At 43.9% G+C, this 25,741-nt stretch overlaps 2 protein-coding genes across 5 annotated transcripts; one reads left to right on the forward strand and one right to left on the reverse strand.

Moving 5' to 3' along the window:
• The first annotated feature begins 244 nt into the window (after positions 1-244).
• On the forward strand, positions 245-18,605 carry ptdss2 (phosphatidylserine synthase 2). Of its 4 annotated transcripts, XM_030367002.1 has the most exons (14): positions 245-467; positions 945-1,295; positions 3,086-3,215; positions 4,055-4,156; positions 5,308-5,390; positions 7,519-7,586; positions 8,985-9,119; positions 9,554-9,604; positions 10,049-10,162; positions 11,271-11,389; positions 11,698-11,812; positions 12,461-12,606; positions 13,756-13,941; positions 15,476-18,605. In XM_030367002.1, the coding sequence occupies exons 2-14, from the start codon at positions 1,271-1,273 to the stop codon at positions 15,609-15,611; spliced, it is 1,410 nt and encodes a 469-aa protein (XP_030222862.1). In that variant the 5' UTR covers positions 245-467; positions 945-1,270; the 3' UTR covers positions 15,612-18,605. The 4 variants fall into 4 exon arrangements, with proteins under 4 accessions (XP_030222862.1, XP_030222861.1, XP_030222863.1 ...); XM_030367001.1 differs by lacking the exon at positions 3,086-3,215 and having other exon boundaries at positions 247-467; XM_030367003.1 differs by lacking the exons at positions 245-467; positions 3,086-3,215; positions 7,519-7,586 and having other exon boundaries at positions 1,007-1,295.
• A 108-nt stretch (positions 18,606-18,713) lies between these two features.
• LOC115551317 (transmembrane protein 168-like) lies at positions 18,714-23,004 on the reverse strand. The gene is made up of 4 exons (XM_030366998.1): positions 21,641-23,004; positions 21,197-21,339; positions 20,310-20,587; positions 18,714-19,612 (listed from the first exon to the last, which is right to left on the reverse strand). The coding sequence occupies exons 1-4, from the start codon at positions 22,733-22,735 to the stop codon at positions 19,050-19,052; spliced, it is 2,079 nt and encodes a 692-aa protein (XP_030222858.1). The 5' UTR covers positions 22,736-23,004; the 3' UTR covers positions 18,714-19,049.
• Positions 23,005-25,741: the final 2,737 nt, after the last annotated feature.

Consider the following 25,741-nt stretch of genomic DNA (forward strand, 5'->3'; position numbering starts at 1 on the left):
TATGGGAAAGGGAGTCTAGGTAAACTTAGCAATATATCTCAGACCGAGGATTTAATAATGTCATATGAGTGAAACCCTATCGAAAAAAAAAAGATAATATATCATCTCCATTATTGCAATGGACAACACTCAAAGTGTAATTTTTGGACCTTCGTTCAGGTGTCATCTTACATTCAAAGTAAAAGCTCTGGAAACGTATGATACCTTTATTTTGAAACGACTGAAACCGGATGCATTATCGTCACTGTTGACATGGCCCAGACGCCATGGACACGTGATGCATCGAGTGCGGCGATTCAATCTGTTCCTCCACTTAAAGCTAACTCCACGAGCGTTACTGGAATAGTGTTCAGCGCGAGCTCGATTCAAAACCAACATAAGAGCGACGCGCGCTGTCACCCATGTAACGGCTCTTTGTTCACGTGAATCCGTCTGAGCTGTAGTAGTAACGCTAATCTTATAAATTGGTAAGTAACGTTCGCTGGCTAACTCAATAACACATGAATACTCAGTCCCCCCGTATGGCAATATGTTGCCTCGTCGTCGGGAACAAAGCGGTCTAAAGTGTGCTTAGTGACGTTAATGTGGACGCGCCTGTCAGTTAACGGGCTCATTTACAAGGTCAATGGGCAGAAAAGAGTATGCTACGATGAGCTAAGCTACACGGTTACATAACCTCTCACTTTCACAGAAAGGTGTTTTTGCGCGGTAATTCCCCTTCACGCACCCCACATTCAGAGTATAGTTTCAGCTCTCCTCCGTAACTGTGGGGCTTTTAGAATAGACTGTTCTCTTGCGCTTTGTCTGTCAGGTGGGTAGGGCGTCGTTGAACAGTCAGTCAAACGCAGTGTGTCTAGGCATTTCAGGTCCCCGGCGTATGTGACCAGTCCCGGATATTTGATTTATCGCTCTTTTAAACGTGTGTCCCCTTCTGACAATCCCAGGATGCTGGCATTCACTCGGGGTGGGGTTGACACGGATGACACACTGCTCAAGAACAGAGGCGAGGGGTACTGACTGAGCAGCAGTCATACCGACGTATGCGGTAGAGCCATGACCAAGAGCGAGGCGAAGAAGGGCGGCCTGGCTGGGCTGATGACCGCCAGCGGCAAGAGTCCCGCCACGCTGCTCGACGAGCAGCTGAGCCATGGCTCCTTCGACCCGGCCCTTTCTGGTCCAGAGCAGCAAGGCACGCCGACCAAAACCAGGGCGGTGAAGCAGACGTCCAGGGACCTCCTGTCTCGGCGAAATACGGAATGCGAAGTTTTCGATGATGGCACGAACACCTTTTTTTGGTAAGATCACTGCAAATCTGTTCCATTTGTTATTGCGTTTAAGTGTTATGTGACCCATGCGTCTGAGTCTAATGTTGATGACAATGTCAAATGTGTTGGCGGCTGTGTGGTGGGGCTTGGTTTTTCAAGGTGAACTGAAAGACAGGCGAGCTATTGTTTGCCTGTGTGTCAGCCGCTTGTCTTATGAGACACACCGCGGATTCTGGTGGATCTTTTGCTGAGTTACTTCTTACCTGATTAAGACACAGCACTCAATTCAAAATAGCCCTGAAGTTGTACTTGGGAGATTAAGATGTCACTGAAACTAGCACAGGCCACAAGTTCACAGTCCACGCAACAGTCACAACAGTCCACAGCTTCATACATGAGCAAGCAGTAACATACAATAAAAAGTTACCAGGTTTTAATTGTGTTGAATTGCATGCGTAAACAGTGACATGTAAATGGGACAGCCGAAACAGTAGAAAATATGTGCATTTTAAATAATGCATTTTATGTTTGACATATAATGTTTGACTTGTCTTTGGTAGTTCTTATTTGTGCAGCGTTATACATTATACTATTCTAACAATGAGAATAACGTTTATATGAAGTTGAGCCATTATTCGAATGGTTAATAATAATAAATGGTTAACACGTTCCAAGTGTGAACGTGTAACATCAGTACCAACATCTAAGTAGTTGGTTAAAAAAAATTCAGTCATTAATACTGTTCCCATTTGTATTTCTCATCTCTTCCGCTCATGTGTATGTGTCTCACGCGCTCTCTCTCTTAGATAGATCTATCTATCGATAAATGGATAGATCTGTTAATCTATATCAAAGCCCAAACCATATGAAACATAGATTTGATTTAACTTTGAAAACCTAATAAAAAGTACAGTCAAACACGGTAAGTCTTGTTACCTCAGTTTTCTTCTCAATGCTTATAGGCCTACTGAATTTAGTCCTGTTTTGAGAATTGGCGTCTTCTTTAAAGATGTCCCTGTACTTAGTGCTGACAGCTAGCCAACCCTGCTTTCTTGTCATAACTAGTATGAAACTTTTCCTCCTTCTGACTTGATCACCGCCGCTCACACTTTCAGTATGAACAGACCATCGTGTTGACGTTGGTCAGATTCGTCGCTGGCTGTATGTGTTGTTGTCCTTGTAAGGTATGCCTCTGTCACACTTCTTGAATCGTACGTGACCACCATAGATGTGTTTTGTAATTTGATGTGAGAACTTGAGAGATGCAGATCGGTGCCGATGAGGCCTCCTCCCACATGTCTGTTACCAGGCGTGGGGAAGGAGACGGGACCTTTTTTGACACCTGAGCTAGTAAAGCCTCCGCATAAACAATATTTGCATGCTGACAGTGGCTCCTTTGCCATGACAGGTAGCACTCTCCTTATTGGGCCCGGCCGAGGCTGCCTTCGTATTTGATCCCTTGGTCGTATTATTTTGAGAGCTGGGGTCTGTGGCTACCTCCCTTGAGTATAAGGCATACAATGTATTTCATATGCTGTTATTTTTTTTATCTGTTTGTTCAATTATTGCATTTTCTTTAATAAATATTTTCATTGCTATTTAGTTTTTCTTCCCTCCATAGCAAAGTAATAAAGTTGGGTCCCTACAGGAATGTGCTACGGTGACATATCTTGCCATGGCTAGCACCTCCCACCCAGTTGACTAGCGCCCCTCCTTGCTTGCACGTTTAAGCACTCCTCTACATTCCATATGTTCCTAGTTCTTTTCCTTCACCTTTTACCCTCTTACTTATCTTATGTTTTCCTCTGTTTTTGTGTCAGACATTTTTATAACAACCCCTCCTACTACTACTACACCTCCTTCTCCCTGGAGTACGGTGTCGTGCATCCACTTTATCCCGATGACACTTTTCAAGGCACAAGCCTCCGACGCCATTGTCAGATATAGGAGGTGAGATGAGTAGAGTAATTAATACAAAATTATATTGAATTGCTGTAATATTAGTTATGTTTTATTTTTTTACCATGAATTTGTATTGTTTATTTGACAACATAGATGATATGATCGATTTGATATTCATGGGTTTTTTGCTGGGTTATTTTAGTTGCAATGCTATTTTTGGTCTTGTTATGGTGCCTCGAAGGGAAAAGGTTAGGTCAGCGCGGTTTCTTATCACTGTTTAATTGGTGAAACAATAAGGCTACACTTGTGCAAGCCCAGCACATGTCAGGCTGCAGCAAAGTGCACTTTAACAGCCCCAAAGTGCACTCCTGCCTTTGTATTTAACGCACCACGGATGCCCGCTCAAGGGCTTTGCATGCCTACAGCGCTCTAGCTTGTTCTGTTTTATGCTTTCTGTGCACTTCGTACACTATTTCGATCCTGTCTCCCTCTGACTCCTGTCTGTCTCGCTATCTCCTGTCTGTGCTGTATGTCTCTGTTTCTGACTCTCGCCCTGTTTCTCTCCCCCTCACCCAACTCCCTTTGTGTTCCTCATTCTTTTCGTACAGACACATTAACATAAGTACACACATGCATATACATACACAAACATAAGCACACGTACATATATATACCTTGACATAGGTAAACATGCAGGCGTGTAAACGCGCACATGAGCATGTAACGGCAGCCCAAGTACAATTTTAGTTTGCAGTTACATTTTAAGATTTGTATTTTTGATGTGGGGATCATAGATCTCTGTATTCCTATTCTGGTCTTTCTCTTGGTTCAATTGTTTTTCCATCAAAAAAATCTCCCAATATGTCGGCCTCTCTCTCTCTCTGTAGGCGAGCCCACACAGTGACGGTGCTGTTCATCCTCACCTGTGTCCTGGTCTATGTCACCCTCCTGGAGGAGACCCCCCAAGACACCACCTTCAACACCAAAAGGTTGGCCGGACACTCCTTACGCACATTGCTTAGGCCTGCAGTTGTGACAGGGAGTTCAATTAGTCACTGGTTCAGGATAACCAAGGCTTCAGAAATGTATTTTTCCCTTGATGCTTTTACTGTTGGATTATGTAATGTGGAAACTGCAGTACTGCAGACACCCTGTTACGTAGAAGATATCATGTTTAGGGTTTTATATATTCGCAATCCGTTACCTTTTTAGCATTTGAGGGGGGATTCCTTGAATCTGGTAGGCCCCATTTCATGCTAGCCATTTAGTAATAACTCAGTGACTAAAGTTAGCCATTGAGCTATAACCTGTTATCTAAAGTTAGCGATTGAGTCATAACCTGGTGTCCATAGTTTTCCACAACTAAACTGTGTTGGCTTTTTGTGCTTGTAGCTTATAATATGCTTTGCAAGAATATGGATGTGCTGGAGTAATAATTATGTATGCATGTCTATCTGAGAGAGGTAGAATAGGAATAGCTGTGTAAGGCATGCTTGTGGTGGTGGGTGGTTGCGCAGTTGACACATGCAGGCCTATGTTCCTATAGGGGATAAGGATTGTCAGACTATTTCTAACAGGATTTGCTGCCTCCCATGCATGCACGCACTCACAAACACACTTAATCACATAATCACTGCGAGTCCCACAGATGCATATAGACACTCTTAATCAAATAATCACTGACACACTATATTAACTTAAAGTCCCTCTCATGCTAGGGTACAGGCATAGGCACACATGCATGATGGTGTATTTGGTGGTACCTTTCTCTAAAGCCCCTGGTATAAACCCTTGGAAACCCTGTTGAGAGACTGATTGTCATGGATCAGTTAGGAAGTTGTGTTTTCCTCTTCCTTTGTCCAATCCCGCTAAGCTGTTGTTAGTCGGCTGGGGATTTTGTGAACATGGTCATTATTTATTCGCGTAAGTGGTTCCATGGGAAGTGAGCAATTGTTTTTGTCAAATGTCCACTAGCCTTGGTTTGTAGAGGTCAAAAGGTCATTTATTTTTCCAAATAGTCATTTAGCAGACACTTTTATCCAAAGATATAAGAGTGAGGCTGGGAACTAGGGACACTTTCAGTTGACGAACACATATGCACACAGTTTTTTGATGGTGATGTTTTTTGTTGTTTTTCTAGAGGAATTGTGGCCAGCATCTTGGTTTTCCTCTGCTTTGGGGTGACCCAAGCCAAAGATGGCCCCTTTACAAGACCACATCCTGGTAAGACAAAAATCATGCAATCAAACAAACAAACCCTTTTTGAGTTTACTTCCAAACCCTAGGTTTGAGGCAAGACCACAGATGATGATACTTGACTTCTTCTACTTCTTAGCAGAGTAGGATAACATAGCGATGACCGCAATCTCCATCTTTGAAACAGCAGTTTGATTTTCATTGAACGTTGCCAGGCTGTGGGGAATGTTTACAAAAATGAACACAGATGAAAATCCACCTCCGCCTCTTTTGTTACTGACAACAACTTAAGAGCCCACTGCTCTTCTTCAGGAGTAGTGCAGATGTTCACTCCAGGTCTGTAATGGAGTATTGATTGCCAATCATTTCTTCTTCCTGTGGAAATGGGTTGATGCTGAGAGACCACAGAGGATCCAACATCATTCTGATCAATAGACAGAATTTGGACTTGCAGGCATATGAGGGAGAGTAAATACTGACGGCTGTATTTCCCTGGCATAGGGTTACACATTGTCCCTTGGGACAGCATCTGAATTAATTCTAGAAGATCTATTTCCTTCTGAAATACGTTGAATTTGATATGATGATGGGTATTATACTTATTTAGCAAGGCAACCACGTTGGTTGTGTCTTAAATGTAAAATGTCACTTAAAGTGGATAATTGGCACTGGGTAAAATGTAGGTGTGAAAGTTTTCTTAAGGATTTGATTTGACTATGCAGAAGTCACAAACCACAGTGTGTTAGCTTGGGGGAGGGGGGGGTTGATTCTGTGGGTGATTCATGCTTTTCCTCTGTCTCCGTTGGCATCTCATTCAAAATCTCTTTAGCTTGGACATGCATCATTGCTTAAGTACTCAAAGCAATGATTAAGTACTCTACTATCATGGCTCTCTGTGCAACATCTCCATGCTTCGACCCTGTTACCTCATTAAGCTGTTTAATCCCCGTCCAAAGCATGTCCTTGTCTTTGTCAGAATAGTGTTGTACACCTAATACAAAACTCAGATCCTCTCTTCCATAACCCTCACATCTACTTATACACTTAGGATTTTCCATAGTATTGCTAGTTTAAGAGAGAGTGTGACTGACTGACTCCCTCACCTTGGAGAGCCAAAATGTTTTTGACGTCAAAGCTGTTTCCACGCTCACCTTAGTTGGGCGATATATTGCTTGTGCCACTGCATCCTTGTATGTTGTCAGCACATGGGCCTGTTTGTATGTAATCATCACATACTGTCTTGACGGGCATTTGTTTTAGTGTCTCTATACATCTGTGGAGAGTCTTCTTGTTGCCTGACGTTTTTAGCAAGCTAAGGTTTTTTTGCCCTGCCAACCTTCTGTGCCAGCAATAACTGGGTGTGTCACAGGTAAAACATGAGCTCATAATCAAACAAATGGAAAAATCTATCAGGGAGTGTCTGACCAGTTTGTATTCTTGTCAAACCGGTTAGATAGCCAGGCGATCAAGATTCTTTGATGAGGAAAGCTGGTCTTAATCGAAGTCAGTGTCGCCATACCCCTCACCTTTTATATGAGGCTAACCTTTACCATGGTAAACATAGGTTCCTTGGCAACAGTAGGATGTTTTTTAAATAAGAAGATGTTTCTATTATGAGTAGCAATGTAAAAAGAACAAACCACAGTTCAGTCTACCTGTAGGCCTCGTTGAGTGTGATGCTTATCCCTTACTTGACCCCCTTGTCTAGCCCATCATTAAGCACATGTAGCTAAAAAAAAAAGTCCCTTTTGGATAATGGACTAAATATTTCCTGCTGCTTTGCTGAGATGGGTGTTCCTTGAGCGCTGCTTTCTAGGTTTGTGGAGAGAGGAGTTCACCTCTGGGGACCAAAAGCTGCTGACCAATTGGTTTCTGGTTGTTATGGGAACCATTAGAATTCTCTAGAGCCAGTTGGGATGGAAATGTTCCTGACTGTATCACTTACTTTTTGTTGGTGTGTGTGTGTGTATTTCGGATTACTAGGATCTCGTTTTCCACCTCTTCAGAGGTTGACTATAGTCCTATGTTCAAAGAGTAATCCTGGCCTCTCTCGTCTGTCTATCCCTACCTACCTACCTCTGTCTATCTCTCCATTTGTGTCTCTCTCTTTTTGTTTCTCCCTCTTCCTCGGCTTGGTGTCTCTCGCCCTATAAAGCTTACTGGCGCTTCTGGCTCTGTGTCACAGTGGTCTACGAGCTCTTTCTCATCTTCATCCTGTTTCAGGCGAGTAGTACACACACACACACTCACGCACACGCATACACACGCACGAGTAGCCACATGAGTGTGTGCTATTCCAGCCCTACTTTGCTTCCATTATTCAAATAATCTGTAAAAAGCACAGATGAAGCATAGTCCAACGTCATCCACCCTCAGTGACACATGACCCGTGATTTGCTGCACCCAGTGACGGCTAGCTCAAAGAGAAACTGTCGCGCTGAGCTACTTTCTAATTTAATAAAATACTGCTACATATGGAAAAACTTGCAGAGCGCACCATCAACTTCAAATCAACAGAGAAAATTGACCTTTTACATCATTTTTTAACTAGTGCCTGTTAGAAACGTGCCTGGTCAGATCAGGCTGGTTTCTTGGGCTCCTGTACTGCTTCTCGCTGCTTTCCCGACGGCCGCTCATTCAAACGACTTGAAAGTCGACGCTGCACTTCCCTTGGCCTTCAGCAATACTCCCGCCCAGTGTGAAGCCGATCAGATGGACGTTGTCGGGGAAATCTAAGGACAGAAAAACTGTTCGAAGGGCACATGCATACAGATACTCCTCCTAGTTAAAGATAGATGGAGTATGTAATTCCTGGTCCAATGACAATTGTCCTACTTTGCAGTGTTTATTTTTATTCTGCTGCGTTTGTGGAAAAAATACTTGCTGACCATGATTTTAACACGAATATGAGGCAGTACTCTAGTTGCTGTTGTCCTTATTTTTTAAATTAATTTAATATGTTATTAAATTATTTAATATGAAGCCAATTCTTTTTTAGCGCTTTCTCTCCATGTCAATGTTTGGGATTGCAGAGTGGTGTTTGCTGAGAATCCGTACAGGACTAGAGAGCACTTCTGGAATATCTCTTCGATGTTTAGATTTGTCTACGCTTAAATGAACCCCACTGGCTGGAAAAACAAGCAGTTCTTCCGTTGTCTGGTCGACCCGGACCCATTTCCCACAAAGCTTCAGTTTCTTGGCAAGCCAAGAGCAGCCCTATGGACTAAACCACCGGATGCGCTTTCTAGGGGATTTTTGAAAGGCGCAGACATACTATCTCTAAAGACCGTCACCCCCCCCCCTAACCCGCTCTTTACCACTAGTATTCCCCCTCCACACACGCACACTTTCATCAAAGAAAAACAAATTTGGGTCAGCCTCTGTAATTTTCCATGCAGTTCTATTTCTGTCCCCACTGCCCCCCCCTCCCTATTTAGATGTTCCGAAAGGCTCATATTTGCGTACATTTCCAACAAAACTCAGAATGACCTCCAAAGCATCGGGTTCATTTCCCACATAACTGGAGTTGTATACGTAGCTGGGGTAATTGATATATATGAATCTGTATTCGTACATGTATTTCTTTGTGCTGATGTGTTTCTCGTTCAACTGTTGCCTCAGACGGTGCATGATGGACGGCAGTTCATGAAGTTTATCGACCCCAAGCTGGGGGTGCCCCTCCCGGAGCGAGACTATGGGGGCAACTGCCTGGTCTACGACCCGGGCAACAAAACTGACCCGTTCCACAACCTCTGGGTAAGCCACAGGACCTTCAGCTGCTGGGGGGTAAACCACGCTCCCCGTCCTCTGCTGGATGAGACCCCCCCCACTACCAAATCTGACACATGGCAGACTTCGGATTTTCACCATGACGATGCTGACCCAAATCTGCTAGATAATGATGTCAGCCGTGTGTTTCCCTAGCCTGTGAAATAAGGAAAGCAGGGCAGTGTTGTTTAGGGGGGTGTTTGGCCTGTTTTTCAGTCCGCCGTACTAAATATAGTCTGAATAAGAACTGCAACACATTTATTATGTAACGTGGAAACAGAAACTGAAACGGACAGCTTTATCAGCCAAGCAAGCTTTGAATAGACTAGGATTTTAAGTTTTTAGTTTAAATGAAATCAATATGAAAATAATTGATTGGTTGCAACAATGTTTTGGCAACAGAATATTATTTGTCTCCTCAGGACAAGATGGATGGCTTCGTTCCCGCTCACTTCCTGGGCTGGTACATCAAGGTATGTTTCATCCTCTCATTGACACTCATTCATTCACACGGCACGGGGTGGAACAAAGTGCTGGCGTAGCTCAGCTCCCCGGCCTCCATAACATAGCAGAACATTCCCCACTGTTAAACACGCATACAACCAGGATTAAATGCCCTGCCAAGTTCTCCAGTTGCGCTATTGTTTCCCAGTAGTATATTTACTCTTAGAATAGCAGTAGCCCAGTTTTAAAAATGGTGTAATTGTGACAGATAAATTATACCTCCTTAAGATCTTGAGCTGTTAATCAATCCAATAACTGATTGTTATTGGATGAGTTAATATGAGTGCCTGTGATAGGGTGTTTGTGCTTTTCAAAACGAGGATCTGTTACATGTTCTCATATATCACTATTGTATATCTTCTCTTCCACCTTGATCTCATTCCTTAATATCTGCTCTCTCTCGCTCTACACAGACGTTGATGATCCGTGATTGGTGGATGTGTATGATCATCAGTGTGATGTTTGAGTTCCTGGAGTACAGCCTTGAGCACCAGCTGCCTAACTTCTCAGAGTGCTGGTGGGACCATGTAGGTCACCCGACTCTTCCTGTTATTATTTCCTTGTTCTCTTATTTATTTGGTGTGTTGTTTTAGATTCCTGAATCCCCCCCACTGGGGATGAATATATCACCCATCTTTAAATATGAATCATGACTTTGTAAATATATTTCCCAATATGTAGTTTAGTCATTTAGCCAGATACTTTAATCCTAAGGTCACTTACATGTGAGGCTGTGAATAATCAATGCATGCAATTAAAATTGGAAGAACTCTCAAAGCCTCATCATCTAATACCATCAACATAAGCATTGGCCAAAAAGGGGAATTAGTAGTTTGGGTAATTCTAATTTAAATATTCATATTTCCAAAAACAGGCACAAAGTAAAAATAGAAAAATCAGTTTCATCCCTGATAGTTAGAGCAGATCCCGTTCGGAGAAGACATGTCCTACAAACCCCATCAGACTACAATGTCAGATACTTTGCCCTGATACAAAGCCTGGAGAAACAGAACTTTTTCATTCCACTCCTGTCTGATAAAGTCAATCCTTGGTAGGCTGTGCTGACATTTGTATACCGACACGGAATGAAGCACGGCCTTTAGCGGCCGACTTTGTTAACAACGTGCAGGTCACTGAACGTACTGTCAGTCAAGCTCGGGGTCGTAACCACTTCAGAAGGTTGCCTGGATGTATTAATAACCAGCAAGAAGCAGAAGCCCTGTTAGTAGAAGGCTAAACTAAGCATATTTTCTGCTCACTATCGTGAAACTGACTCCGTCTTGCGTTCCTTTTATAGATTGTTGAAGCATAAGATGTACTTTATTAATCCCGGACATGAAATATGGATGTCACTGCAGTAATAGGAATTAAATGGAGTTCCTTATGTAAACATAAAATTATAATAATAATGACAGAGCAGCATCTTGAATAACAATCGAAAAGATATAATCATTTAAAACACAATATGCAAAAACCCAAGCCCAAACCCAAAAATATTAACACACGCATCAAGAGAAACAAAAAAAAGAAACACGAGTTTCAGCTTGTTGGGGAAATGACTTCATCAGCACTTGAGTAAGCAGACACTGCATGTAGTGAAGGCATGGGGCTGATTGTGCTCCCCTCTCCCTCCAGTGGATCATGGATGTGTTGTTGTGCAACAGTCTGGGCATCTACTGTGGGATGAAGACCCTCGGCTGGCTGTCCATGAAGCCCTACCAGTGGCAGGGGCTCTGGAGCATTCCCACCTACAAGTAAGCAGCATGACTCGATGTGATGTTACTTGTTCTCACTTTAGTTGTTTCTAGTTCCTCCTTCAGCTGATGTTCCCCTTTATCTCTACTGTTTCTCATGGATGATTATATTTAATCTATTTAATTAATTATTAAAAAAAAAACTGTTATTTTTGTAATTATATCTCCATCTATAGATCTAGATCGAGATATAGATATAGGCTATTTAGATATATATCTATTTATTTTACTAATTTAATTGTTTTGCCATAGATAACGGTTGTCATTGTAGGGCGGTGTGTAGATATAACCCGGTTCTCTGTCTAAAGGGGGAAGATCAAGCGCATAGCCTTCCAGTTCACACCTTACAGCTGGGTGAACTTTGAGTGGAAGCCCGCCTCCAACCTGCGACGCTGGCTGGCCGTGCTGGGCATCATATTCATGGTACGACCGGCCTCTTTCTGTCAGATTAAACATGGATGCAAGCAAGCGTTTATCCACTGATCCTGAGTTCACTGTCGCTTTGGTTGAAAGAGTCTGATACATTTAAAATGGTAAAATGGTTTAAAGCTATCTGAGTAAATGATGCCAGTTTGATGATTTGGCCATTAAGTTGGTGCCTCAATTCAGTTAACGTAGATTTTCTGTTATTTGTTTTGACATGAGGACATGACTTCCCTGATTGAAATTCAATTAGTCACTTTTTTCATAGTCTAATATGTATGTGTCCTTGAAGAGCTTAACGTCATACCATGGACGTGCTAACAGATAAAGACTACCGGTATGTACATGACATGATGTGTCTTCGGTGATTATAAGAGATCCAACCCAGCAGACCAAAACATGAGACAAGTCTTCCGCCGTTCATTCTATTGAGGAATAATATGATTCATGGCTAGAATGATATGCTGTTCACGCTACTGTCCTCTCGATCAGCAGAGCAGCTGAGCACGGCAGCTCGTAAACATGAGCTGCGTCAAGTCAAATCAGGAACACGGAGGAGTCATTAGCAGCCTAAGGGTTAGGAAACAGCTTTGACCCTAAACAAACAAAATGATATAAGAACGTGCGTGTTCTTGTCTGGGTCCTCAGTTCCTGCTGGCCGAGCTCAACACCTTCTACCTGAAGTTTGTTCTGTGGATGCCCCCGGAACACTACCTGGTGCTGCTGAGACTCGTCTTCTTCGTCAACGTGGGGGGCGTGGCCATGCGGGAGATCTATGACTTCATGGACGACCCGTAAGTCCCCCAACGACCGTATCTGTGGGGGGGGGGGATTGTATTGAGAAGGATTCACTGGTGTCATTGGATCAACATGTCTGCTTCTTTATTTTCTGCAAAAATTTAAAACAACTAAAAGATCTGTTAGCTCTAACCCATCTAATACTAATGGAGGGGGGTTCTAAAAATGGATATAACCTTTTCTTCCCTTTGTTAATGGCTCTTTGTTAAAGAAAATCCATACCCTTGACTGTGGCGAAGATAAAATGTATTTTTTCAAGCCTTTCAATTGGCTGCCACTGGTGCCACTCCACTTCATCATCACAAGGACGTTCTCCGTAAGCGGATGTGAGAAATTGGGATGTCAATGAACTCCTCCTGGTTGGGGTGAAGAGTTCCCTCTGTCCGCCAATCAGTGTGTCCCACGCTTAGTGCTTTTGGACTGAAGTCCGGAACATGTGGGCTCAATTTGTGCGATGCGCTGTGTCTTTTTAGTTCAACAGATCAGGAATTGCTCCTCCAATGTAGGGTCATGAGGCATGAGGCTATCCATGATTGAATGGTCTCCGTGGCAACTGTGGGGCTAACCAGGGTTACTATGTATTTGTTTGTATTTGTATCTGTGCAACCTACTCACCAAACTATTGCACATTGTTGTTTACTGCAGTGCTGGCATGATTCATCGTTCGGTCAACCGACCGTGCTTCTAATAATCAGTTGTTTATCTGAAGTTCTAAGAACAACAAACATTTGCTTGTTGCAAATGCTAACCTTTGGTTTGGCTTTCCTCTGTCTGATCACTCCGAAATGACTTCACATTTTTGAGGGATCTCTTTTGAGGGATTATTAAGCTGAAAGGTTGATTGATTGATTGAATACTTTATTGAACAACAATTAACAGAAGTGTTCAAAAGGGTCAAAAACACCATAAAGCCCAAAGGCTTGCCTCCGTTTCCATTGGTCCTTTAGATGGAAAGAGAGAAACAACACATGGACTAAAACCCGGAGAACAAACACACGGGACATGGACTACAACGTTGAGAAAAAAAAAGAAGAGGGTCTGGGTCTGATTCCCCAGAGGGCCTACAGTAAACATGAAGTAGGCCTTCCTCAGCTTGTATCTTGTTATTCCATCCTAACCCTGTGTGACCTTTCGACCCCCAACAGGAAGTTCCACAAGAAGCTAGGCCAGCAGGCGTGGCTGGTGGCCGCCATCACGGTGACAGAGTTCCTCATCGTGGTCAAGTACGACCCCAACACCATCATGCTGCCCATCCCGTTCTTCGTCACGCAGTGCTGGTTCCTGGGCATCTTCCTCATCCTCTCCTGGACCCTGTGGCGCTTCTTCATCCGGTGAGTGTAATGCATTGAAAAACAAAAAGCATGGAGCAGGATACGTATTGAACACAATGTGTGGACTGTGGACGGCGCACAAAACGTATGCAACAGGAAACGTATTGAACACAATGCAGCGAAATACTAAATGTGTGGAATAGGAAATGTGTCGATCACAAAGTGCATTGACCCCAAAATAAATTGAATACAAAACATATTGTATGAATTTTATATTTTTAACAGTTGAAACACAAAATTAGTTAAACACAACATTAATTTAACTGGAGATGTAGTATAAATAAGTATAAACAAAAAAATATTTAACATTCGACTTCAGAGACAGCGACATTAAATGTGAGATGAATCATTGGATTAGCCCTCTAGTTGGTACAATGCCCACTGGAGTTTGAAATGTGTTGTAGCTACCTCTGAATGAAATGTAAGATCATATGTCTATGGTGTAACCGTAGATAGATGACCACTCCACAAAAATGGCAATGAAATGTTTTCAGTAAGAAAAATATAGCTGTTTTTATAATTGTGTTACTACCAAAAAAGCTATTTTCATTATGTTTATAAATTGGTGTCCTTGCTGATATCTGAATATTTTCAAATGCAATTCACAATATCTCTATTATAGCGTCACATGTTGATCTAAAATAGGCCTTTACCAGGGGAGATACTTTCCTGTGTGGTTTTGGTGTCGGTCACAATGGTCTCAGTGATTTTATGTTGCATAAAGGTTGATCACGTGCACCAAAACTAACTGAAGAACACCATCGGTGCGTTGACATTGTCACGGTGAACTTCTTGGCAAATACATCGGTTCAGGAGCTCAAATTCCTCGCATTTCTGACCACATCCAGGTTTATTTTCCTTATTTCTAAAAATGTTGCAATAGTTTGGTTTCATTTTTCACATTCCGGTGTGGCCTCTGTGTAATACTGCCCCCTCCTGGCCAAAAGCAGGTATTCATCTATCGTCGGCAACATTTCAAGTTTATTTATATTTTGTATGTGTTCTTCTCCTGACTCCCTGCCCCGCCCACATCTCCCTGGCTACTCCCCCTACTTGTTTTCTAGCTGTAGTGAGCAGGAAGGTAGGTTCCTGATCTGTCCTCTCCCACCAGCTGCAGCTGCCCTCCTTTTAGTTCTTGTGTGATGTCTATAATTCGTTTTTTTTCCCCCCACTTCCATTTGTGGTTGGGGGGGGAAAAAAAGTGATTTCTATCTGCATTATCGCAGACATCACCGGCCAGTAGCGATGCGGGGTCAATCAGCTCAAATTAAACTGCAGTATGCAGTTAGTATATGAAAATGTGCCTTTCAGCCGTTTTCAGTGTGCTTCTGTCAACTCTGATTTCCGCTTTTGTGCACTCTCCTGGGTATACAAGTGTGTGTGTGTGTGTGTGTGTGTGTGTGTGTGTGTGTGTGTGTGTGTGTGTGTGTGTGTGTGTGTGTGTGTGTGTGTGTGTGTGTGTGTGTGTGTGTGTGTGTGTGTGTGTGTCCCGCTCGTGTTCATGATATCCACCCTCCCTCCGTCCACTCCACAGTGACATCACGCTGCGCTACAAGGAGACACGGCGGCGCCAGCAGGAGCGTCCGGTGGGCAACGGCAGCGCCACCGGCCCCACCGGCCGCAGCCGGCTGAACGGCAGCTGGGACTCGGTGCGCCAACGGAGGTCCTAGCGCCCCTCGGCCCCCCCCAGCTCAGTCACACGCACCGGAGGCAAGGCTCTGCACAGGAAGGATCATCGCGCTGGGTCAATAAAGTGTGGTGGTGGTGGTGGTGGTAGAAGCAATACTAGTAGTGGTGGTGTTGGTGGATCGGGCCTCGGGTGAGTGTGTGTGTGGGGGGGGGGGGGGGGGGACGACGACACTATGGTGTGAGTGACACTATTGGGCTGGGCGGATGTGGGAGGGTGGACCAGGCTGCGGAAGGCACACGAATGCGCTTGTGGTTGTTGTGCCTGAACCTGAATTTTCGAGGAGTCATTCCAAGGCTGGCTCGGCCGCTGTTGGCACCGAAATTTCGTTGGAGAGCAGGGGGGGGTGGGTATGGTTTTCGTCATGCGACAGGGATTTACCTCATTGTATTTTCTTTTGTAAGTAGGGAACCATGCGGGCTTGTACACGGGAGGAAATTATTTTATATTTTGTAATTATCATGTTGATTTGGATTCTTGGTGATTGAAAGTCGGGGGTTGGTGGGGTTATGGTGGTTGTTGTTCTTAAGGATTGTTGTTGTTGGTGAACATGAGCAGAGGGGACAATTGGTTACAGGAAAAAGACAGGACGTACAGTATCCAAGCTCTCTGTCTCTGTCTCTCGGTCTCTTTTGCTTTACCAATATGGAGGACCCTTTAGTTCTGTTGTGTATTTTTTTCCGACAGACTACAGAGAGAAGTTAGACCCCAGTCTTGCCATCAAGGATATCTGATTTTTCTGAATCATTGCTCCTATGCAATCTCCAATATTTGCCTGGTCGTTGATTTCCTGGGAGGCACAATGTGGAACGGGAGTGTACAAATGAACTAATTGTTATTTTCCATCATGTTTTGTGTAATTGCAATGACCAAGTGGCTGCCCAGCAACTGACGAATTGCTTGGCTGTAAGAACAATTTAGAATTGTTTGTATTTTCTGTTGTGTTTTTGTGGTCCTCAATTCGGTGTTTATTTGTCATTTGAACATTTTCTTTTCATTTTAAATACCTTGTCAGCAGTGTTTCTCGGTCCTACATTCACAGTTATGGTTTACACAGAGTTGATGTTCTCCGCTGTGGACTCACACTAAGCGGGGCTTTCTGCCCTTCCCATGGTCCCGATCACTTTCAGACTCCCGAGTGGAACATGGTTAAAAAACCAACGTAAACTTCTCTGGCTTTTGTTCTTGAAAAGAGGACGGCAATAGTATGTACAATAAATTAAACCTGTGTCTTATTTAATGGTATGTACGTAAAAGTGCTTTCGGAGTGATAGCTTTGGCCGTCATATGTGTAAGCGTTTTTTTAGTTTTGCTGCCTACCTTTTTTTGGACAGGTCGATAGTGGGCACTATATAGTTTGGCCTCAAGTCTTGTCTTAGTAAAGTTAGACGTGAGAAATCTGCATCGCTTTAAGGAACACATCCAGGACAATCACAAGCTCATCACTATGCTAAATTACGGTTCTCCAGTTAGGATGTGTCGTTATGACCATACGCACTTCACTTTGTGGTTCACTAGAGGTCTGCCATGTGTTTGCTTCTGTGCCCCTTCTATATGGAGTAGTTGAGCAAATCCTGGTTTTGAACTCTGACTTTGTAAACAGGCATAGTGCGTGGGATCCATTCGGTATTAAAGAGTATGGGTTGTTGGAAAGGGAGAAGGAGTCGCCATTATACTTACACTTTTTAGCTTTGCCATGCACCCCCTGCGGTCAACCAAAGCTTGGAGCTCATCTTAAGCCATACGTGATACAGGAGCCATCTTTTAACAATGAGCTGTTTTTCATTTGGATTCTTCGGGTGTGTTAAAACAAACTCATTATTAGGGTGAATGGACAGGGACTATTGGCATAATCCTTGTCAAAGCAAAATGTAAGACTATAAGAAGGGATGCCCTGACATTGCACCTAGCTTTAAAAACATGAGTGGAACTAGGCATAGCTTGAATGTGTACAGTTGCATTAAATGGGCAGTCTGGTTTTTAAATCGGAAAATTAGCAAAAAGGCAAATATGAATAAAGATGCAGCAACATATAACGCATAGCATTTGATTGGAACTTTGATTCAATGTCTACTATGCGTGGTTCTAATTGCAAGTTTGTCAGAATAAAAACAAAAAACATTGTTTTCCAAAGATTTAAAAAGGCAGGCCGTTCTACAGGTCGGTTCGCCATTGAGTAATCCGTTTTGAGCTAGTACATACCTTGTATCCTGTGTGTGTTTGTGTGTGTAACATGAACCCAACTGCAGATCCAGTCATTGGATCGATGCCATTTATTATTTTCGAAAGGATGTAATCCGAAACTATTGTGTTCAAAGTAGTCTTTCTAGTCTTTCTCTGCTTATAGAGTTTGTAGTCAATACGTTTTAGGACGAGGTAAAGGAATCCATTTTCTTTTTAGTCTGACATGATATATTCTGAGAGGAAGGATATTTTTTTAAGCATTTTTTTAAGTTTACACTGGCCAAAGAAAAAGCTGCACTGTATATATTGCATAGCCATTTATTCATTACATATTTGGCCCCCTTTTTCTTTTAATAATGTGTAACTAAATAACTACAGTTTCTAAATATCTGAAGTGTCAGTCTGTGGTCGTTCTACTGTGCTTTGTAATTCTGTCCAATTGATAATTTACAATGTTCTAATGAGTAGACTTGGGACTGGGGATTAAATATTGAGGAATATTCCAAATTGCACTCAATATTGACTCTGATTGTCTCTGCATTGTTAGTGACTTTAAAACAGCAATTGTCTGCACTTCGTGTAATGCAACTACCTATAGAAATGGCAATCGTGTACACAAAACAAATCCCTGGTCCCATCTCCTTGGCGATCAGACAAGCTTAAGCTTTTTTTTTCTTTTTTTTTTGCACTTGGTTAGTTACAAGTGACTGTCCTAGATGGAAATACAAGTATGAAATGCTGCTGTACCTTATTTTATAATGTTTTCAATAAAATAAACAAAAACTAGGATAAATTGCCTGTGGTGCCTGGACTGAAAAAGTAAGTATTTAGTGCTGTTTTGCCACATGATGGCAGTGTATCCCACTGTATTAGGGGCCGATTGGATAAATAATTGCAGAGATTTTCAAATCAGTTTTTTATTGCATAGCGGTCTCAATTTAGTAAATGTTATTTTGAATACGCATGCAAGCCAATTACAAATAACACCCTTTTTAAAAAAATAATAATAAACGACACTCATGTGAATATAAGTCTTACAACTGCGTCTAGCGCCAATCTGATTTCGCGAATCCCCTTGGTAAATTAACGACTTAACCAAACGTTCTGTAGGCCTACTCTAAAAGTAATAAAGCATACTCATCCATTCTGTTTGGGTTTTCTTTACAAACACTCTAATCTCCCTGACTCGGAAGATCCATGCCTTTAAGTTAAAGGCATGGATCTTCCGAGTCAGGCTTTAACCGAGTGCAGGGGGCAAGGACCTGACCAGCTTGAAGCCCTGGCCCGTGTCTAGGATAGCGGGCGGGAACCATTTCAGCTTGAGCCTTCGCAGGTACCGTTGGAAGACGCCGCACCCCCAAAACAAGTTCAGGTCTGCGTCAGTTGACTCTCTTGGCCAGTTGCATCTGGGGAAGTAGGTCTGCCAGTGTCTGTCGATGTCACCCCCAGTAGGCATTTGCAGCGAGTAGTCGCCCCAGTGGTGGGACAGGCCGTAGACAGCCGACACGCGGCGGTCCGGCTCCGACCAGCGAATGTCGGCGCCGGGGTTGCAGTTGAACTCCACCCAGCGGTGGGTGAAGTCCCCGAGCTGGCCGGCGTCCTGCACCTCTGGGTCGGAGGCGGGCGAGAGCGTGGCGCCCTGCACCGCCACATAGATGCCGGAGTCCCCGACGCGGCCCACCTCCTTGGTCCAGGGAAGGGCGTTTTCCACGTCAAGAACCAGGATGAGACGGGAGCAGGCCCCGGCGTTCTTCTCCCGCCACCACTTGACGATCTGGTCCAGCTGCAGGGTGTCACCGCCTGGTGGATGTGACACAGGAGGAGACAACGACACGTTACGGTCTAATGAACCTCGACCTAAATAAAACTACACAACAAGTTAAGGAACAAAACATGTATGGTCATTTCAAACGCCATTGATAATAAATAATGGATATCGTTGATACTAATGTAAAATAGTTGTGAATAGCCGAGCTCTGGCACGTAGGCCTATAGCCTACACAAATGCTCATACAACTGGTAAAATCAGCTGAATAAGTCGATGGCCCGATTTTTTTTCAAAATGTATATTTTTTCCACATTTATATTGATAATCAAAGCCATTTATCAAACATTTGGTGCTTAATGTTGCAGTTGAACGATCATATTTGGTTCATATCATTATAAAGGGAAAGGTTTACTTTTTCTTGGTCGGTAGTAAGATAAAGCCATCACATTTAGGGAACCACTTTGAACTCGTAAGTTTGATGGCATTTGCTATTGTGACAGTTTATAGTTTAAAATGATTAAATGCAAAAATACCCTTTTGAGTAATCAACTATGAAAATAAACGTTACTAGTTACAGCGCTGCAATTTCACCAAACCACAATGATTTGGAAAAATAATTCGGCAATTAACTTTGGAATTTAAGGAACGCAAATATGCAAACAATACACTTTATAGAGTCACCAGCACCACAGGGCGCCTCCAATGCGTGTGGGATTCAGTCCTGCTCACCTGCCAGATCCCAATCCCCGGAGGGGTGCGTGTGTCCGCTGTAGTACAGCACGTAGGTGTCGTGGCGCGGGCCGTCGGCCGCCGTCCGCTGCTCCAGGAACCTGTGCAGCTTGGCCTGCATGGCCTCCAGGCTCAGCCCGCTGGTGGAGTAGTCGCAGCCGAAGTTCTCGATCATGTGGTGGGCGAAGAAGAGCTGCACCTTGTTGAACATGTCCGTGGAGCGCTGGTTGAGCTGCTGCACCTGGTCCGGGGGCAGCAGCATGGGCTGGCCGTCGAGGCTGGATGGGAGGGCGACGGCGGGGGGGGGGGGGGGGGGAGACGGTGAGCTGAGGGAGGATGCTGAGTTGAACTCAGTTCAGTTCATTGTTTCAGGATAGCATTGAAATGTTGAAGGCATAACATTTTAGTTGTCCATACATCATTAAAATCTCCATGAAACAATCACCCATTAATTTACACATAACTCCCCATAAATACCGCATAGACTCCCCTCAAATACCCCACAGTCTCCCCATAATTACCCCATAAAGTGCTTAGTGCAATAAATAGATACATCTGATGGGGGTAGGGTTGTTGGAGGGTTTTGCAGCAATGCTCATGGCTGCTCAGTTGGTTTTGGGCAGCCATGAGCTCTTGCGTTCTCGCATGATGCCCCAAAATGTATATTCATAGTGTGAATCTCCAGAACACAAAATAATCATATTAAGTTAAGATATTTAAGCAAATCAATATAGCACCAGTATGTTGGAAATAGCTAAAGAAGAATGAGATGATGTAAAATCTTCTATGAACCAATCCTTCAACTGCTTTTTCCTATACTGTTCATAGATGAAGTCATTGGCTGGCTTTCTAAAAGGTGTAGGACAGCTTATGTGGGCACCGACTACCTAGAGTAATTAGTGGGGATGACCACAGCGTAGCCCACGCAGGTTCCCCTCAGACTGTTGCCCAACTCGTAGAATAGCCCGTGGAAGAGGGACTCCAAGAGCAGCACCAGCAGGGACACACTGATGGAGAGGCTGCAGACCGACTGGGGAGAAAGACAGGGAGTCACTTTCAAGTCAGGGCAACTTCAGGCTGAAACCAAATGTTCAAAAAGGGCCCCTATTTTACCGCCAAATGTGAGATATCAGATGTATTGACTAAGGACCTTGTGGACTGTATCAACTGGTTGATTGGAGCCACCCATCCCACATCCGGCTGACACTCCAATTTCTGATGTCCCCAACATTTTATAATGTAGTCGCTTTAAATGACTCAGTGACTAACCTCACAACTGGTTGTAAAATGGGGGCAAAATGCATTATATTATATGCAATAATTCAGCCTACCATCCATGCCAGAACTGCCATCATGAAGGTGGACAGCAGCGTCAATTGAACGAGGAATTGTGAGATGAGGCAGAAGTGTCGCACGCCTTTGGATGCCATGACCTTGTCTAGACTGTTGAACCCTGACCCCTGGGCCAAGCACACACTCTGGCAGGCGCTGATTTTGGTGTGGAAGCCCCATAAGGTGATTAAGAACACCAGGTGGATGGTGCCCCAGAAGAACATGCAGACCACGAAGGCTGGAATCATCAGGTACAACGGCCCCCCGTCCGACAGCCTAGACGCGGCCAGAACGAGGAACGTCACCTCAACCACCAGCAGTAGGGGAAGGAGGGAAAGCCGTCCCCACTTTCCAGCCGCCAGGAACGGCTGCCAGCGCTCGGTCACAGACGAGCCGCTGAAGTAGTAGTCGAGTAGAGGGTCGCACATGAGTTGGCTCAAGAAACACGCCAAGGCAACCTTGTTGGTGGACACGTCCAGGCCCTTGAGGAACAGGAATTCGCCGACGAAGGCGAAGCCTAATAGGATGGGAATTGTGAGGACAGCTTTCACCCGAAGAACGACCATCAGTACCGCCAGCGCACCGACAAACACCGCCACACTCGGAGAGCTGCTGACCACGAATGACACGATGCCAAAGCCGACCAGTTCCATCCGCTCCGCCGTGGTGAGGAAAGCCGGACGGCACTTCGCGCATCCGCATATCCGCTCCAGCAGAGCCCAGAGAGTTCTGAGAACAATACTAGTCAAGAGCAAGTAGTTGGTGGTCTGCTCCTTCACGCCGTGGTCGAGGGCAGGACTACCCACGAAGCACAGGAGACCCAACAGAGACCCCCGCCACAGGTGAATCAGACTTTGGCTGACTTTCTCCATGTGGAAGTAACAGTGAAGTACAATCGCTAATCCAAGGACAACGAGGGCCAAAACGAAGATGATGAGCATGTTGGCCTCTTGGCTGATTTCCCATCGTGAATATATCCCGAGGCAGATCGCCACCAGCAGACTGACGCGGGACAGAAGGTCCAGGGCCCGCATGGAGGAGCGGATGATCGCCTGTCCACGGAGCTCCTGCAGCCGGGCCATGGCTGCGCGCATGCAGTGGCTGGCGCCGTAGCGCGCGTATAAAGCGGCAGATGCCCTCTCCGTGCAGCACACGACCTCGAAGAAAACGCCGGCTCACCGTGAAAAAAAAAGTCTTACTAGGTTATGTGAGCAACCATACCATGGCCAGCCTTATGGAGTTAGATCTGACAGCTCCTTGGTTGGCATAGCCTAACTCGAATGTTGGGTTTCGTTTTTGTCGGAGGACGGAGCTATCTGATGGGACGCGCCGTGTCATTTGGGCATGACGGGAAATGCCCCAAACCCATTTCATCATCCATGGCAAAGTGTAATTTGTGAAGTTATATCGTGTGCTAAAGTAACTTATAGGAGTGCCGAAAGTTTTGGTCTGACGACATCCTTCAGGTTGGCTACAGCAAGAACGTGGAGTCAAGTTATATTTGTCCCAAAACGTTATAACACACACCCGCATTAGGTTTCATAGGACACAAGCCCTGCTCTCCAGAATTGATAACGAAAAACTCTAGATGCGCTCACGAGACGGCCGTGTATGATGTTACCATTAGTTATTCTTGACATCTATTGAAAGTGTCTTCCCAAGGAGACAGCTCTCCCCAGGCCTCTTTCCATTTGCAACACCAAGAGCTGGTTGATATTTGGTCGGTGGCAAGATTATAAGGAGGCATAAAAGCACCGTTACAGCTAATTATTAGAAAATGCTTCAGTAAAAAGACTTCAATCACCACAAAGGTATTGACATGTTGAAGAACACAGGGAGGTTTGTAGAAAACAATTTTTTTTTGGGATTTTTGTATATCTTCGTTTTCGTTTCAGTCAAAAACGGGTCAGGACTTTGTCAGAAACGAAAACGAAAGAAAGCGTGTGCAGATGGCGTGCTCCCTGCGTTGTTTAGGCAGAACCGATTTTCCGGTATGGTTCGGACGGGCAGTATGACTCACGCATGTGGATTTATTAGTTCTTACTGCAGTCAGGCCAGAGGCTTGACACGCAAACGGCTTCTCCGGTGCTGCAGCTAGATAGTAGGCTACTCATTCAAACCTGCGCCACCAAGTTGAATTAATTAGTTAGGGTGGGGCCGGACCTGAGCCAAAGGCAAGCTCCACCAAAGTTTGTGTTGGTTGTTTTTTTGTTGCAGACAAGTGTCGGATGTAGAACCAAATATCCTATGATCTAAATAATTTTCCATCATGTATTTATTTTTTCTTTGATATGCCTCAAATCGGAATCGGGCCTGCTCAATCTGCAATGTGAATTGCCTTGGATAGTGGTTCTAATGCAGATGGAGGAGACAACTAATGAGACACATGACATGTATACTTTCTAAAAATGGAACCATTAGCACACCTTGTTCTGCAATGTGAAAATACTTTGTAAAGCATTGTTGTAATGCAAGCGGACCAATGTCAACACTGGAAGACAAATGCAACCACAAAAAAAACCCAAATAAGATCACTTTTTTTCTCGCCAGTACAGTGATAATACAGGTGATATCAGCAGATAAATTCGTATTTGCTTGCGAAAGACCAGAGGGAATGCAGTAGTTATTAAATGTCGAAAACCTATCCTGTTAACCATGCACCACCTGCGGTCATCCAAAGCTTGGAGCTCATTCTTAAGCCAAGGCATACGTGATACAGGAGCCATCTTTTAACAATGAGCTGTTTTTCATTTGGATTCTTCGGTTGTGTTAAAACAAACTCATTATTAGGGTGAACGGACAGGGACTATTAGCATTATCCTTGTCAAAGCAAAATGTAAGATTACAAGAAGGTATGCCCTGACATTAGGCCTAGGCCTAAAAACACGAGTGGAACTAGGCATCGCTTGAATGTGTACAGTTGCATTAATCAGTCTGGTTAATCCCATGATTAGATTTTGAAGTCTAAAAAAGGAACGTAATAACTTGATGTCAACTGCTTTTAAATTGGAAAAATTTGATAAAATGGATAAATCGTGTACACAAAACAAAGCCCTGGTCCCGTCTCCTTGGCAATCAGACAAGCTTAAGCTTTTTTTTTTTTTTTACTTGGTTACTTACAAGTGACTGTCCTAGATGGAAATACAAATATGAAATGCTGCTGTACCTTATTTTATAATTTTTTCAATAAAATAAAGGATAAATTGCCTGTGGTGCCTGGACTGAAAAAGTAAGAATTTAGCCTACTGCTTTTATGCCACATGGTGGCAGTGTATCCCACTGTATTAGGGGCCGATTGGATAAATAATTGCAGAGATTTTCAAATCAGTTTTTTATTGCATAGCGGTCTCAATTTAGTAAATGTCATTTTGAATATGCATGCAAGCCAATTACAAATAACACCCTTTAAAAAAAAAAAAAGACACTCATGTGAATATAAGTCTTAGAACTGCGTCTAGCGCCAATCTCAATTCGCGAATCCCCTTCTTAAATTAACAACTTAACCAAACGTTCTGTACTCCAAGTAATAAAGCATACTCATCCATTCTGTTTGGGTTTTCTTTACAAACACTCTAATCTCCCTGACTCGGAAGATCCATGCCTTTAACCGAGTGCAGGGGGCTAGGACCATAGACATAGCATAGACGGAGCATTGGCTGCTGGGACGCAAGAAATACGGCCGCCATCTTGGAGTGGTCAACCGGGAGCAGCAACAGCAGCAGAAACAGGATGCCGGGCTGTTGTTCAGCGTATTCCTGCTCAAATCGGCGGACCATCCACAATAGGAATCGGGGGATTACTTTTCACAAGTAAGATTTAACATTACCGTACTATTGCTATAATTGGTATTGAATAATAAAACACGCCAAACCATGTGGCCTTTATCATAGCTACACGTATGACAAAAAACCGCATGAAAATCAGTGGTAGGCCTATTCAGTGAGGTATGATTAATTAAATGCACTGACAGTTCATTGCTCCAGCCAAACGGATTACACTGAGTGGAGCGGATGACCACTCCAAGATGGCGGCCCCGCGTCTCGTCGGCGCCAGTAGGCGGTAGCATTCGATGCTCCGTCTATCATATAAGATGTCTATGG

Source organism: Gadus morhua, chromosome 9 (assembly GCF_902167405.1).
Source record: "Gadus morhua chromosome 9, gadMor3.0, whole genome shotgun sequence".
Classification (NCBI taxonomy): Eukaryota; Metazoa; Chordata; class Actinopteri; order Gadiformes; family Gadidae; genus Gadus; species Gadus morhua.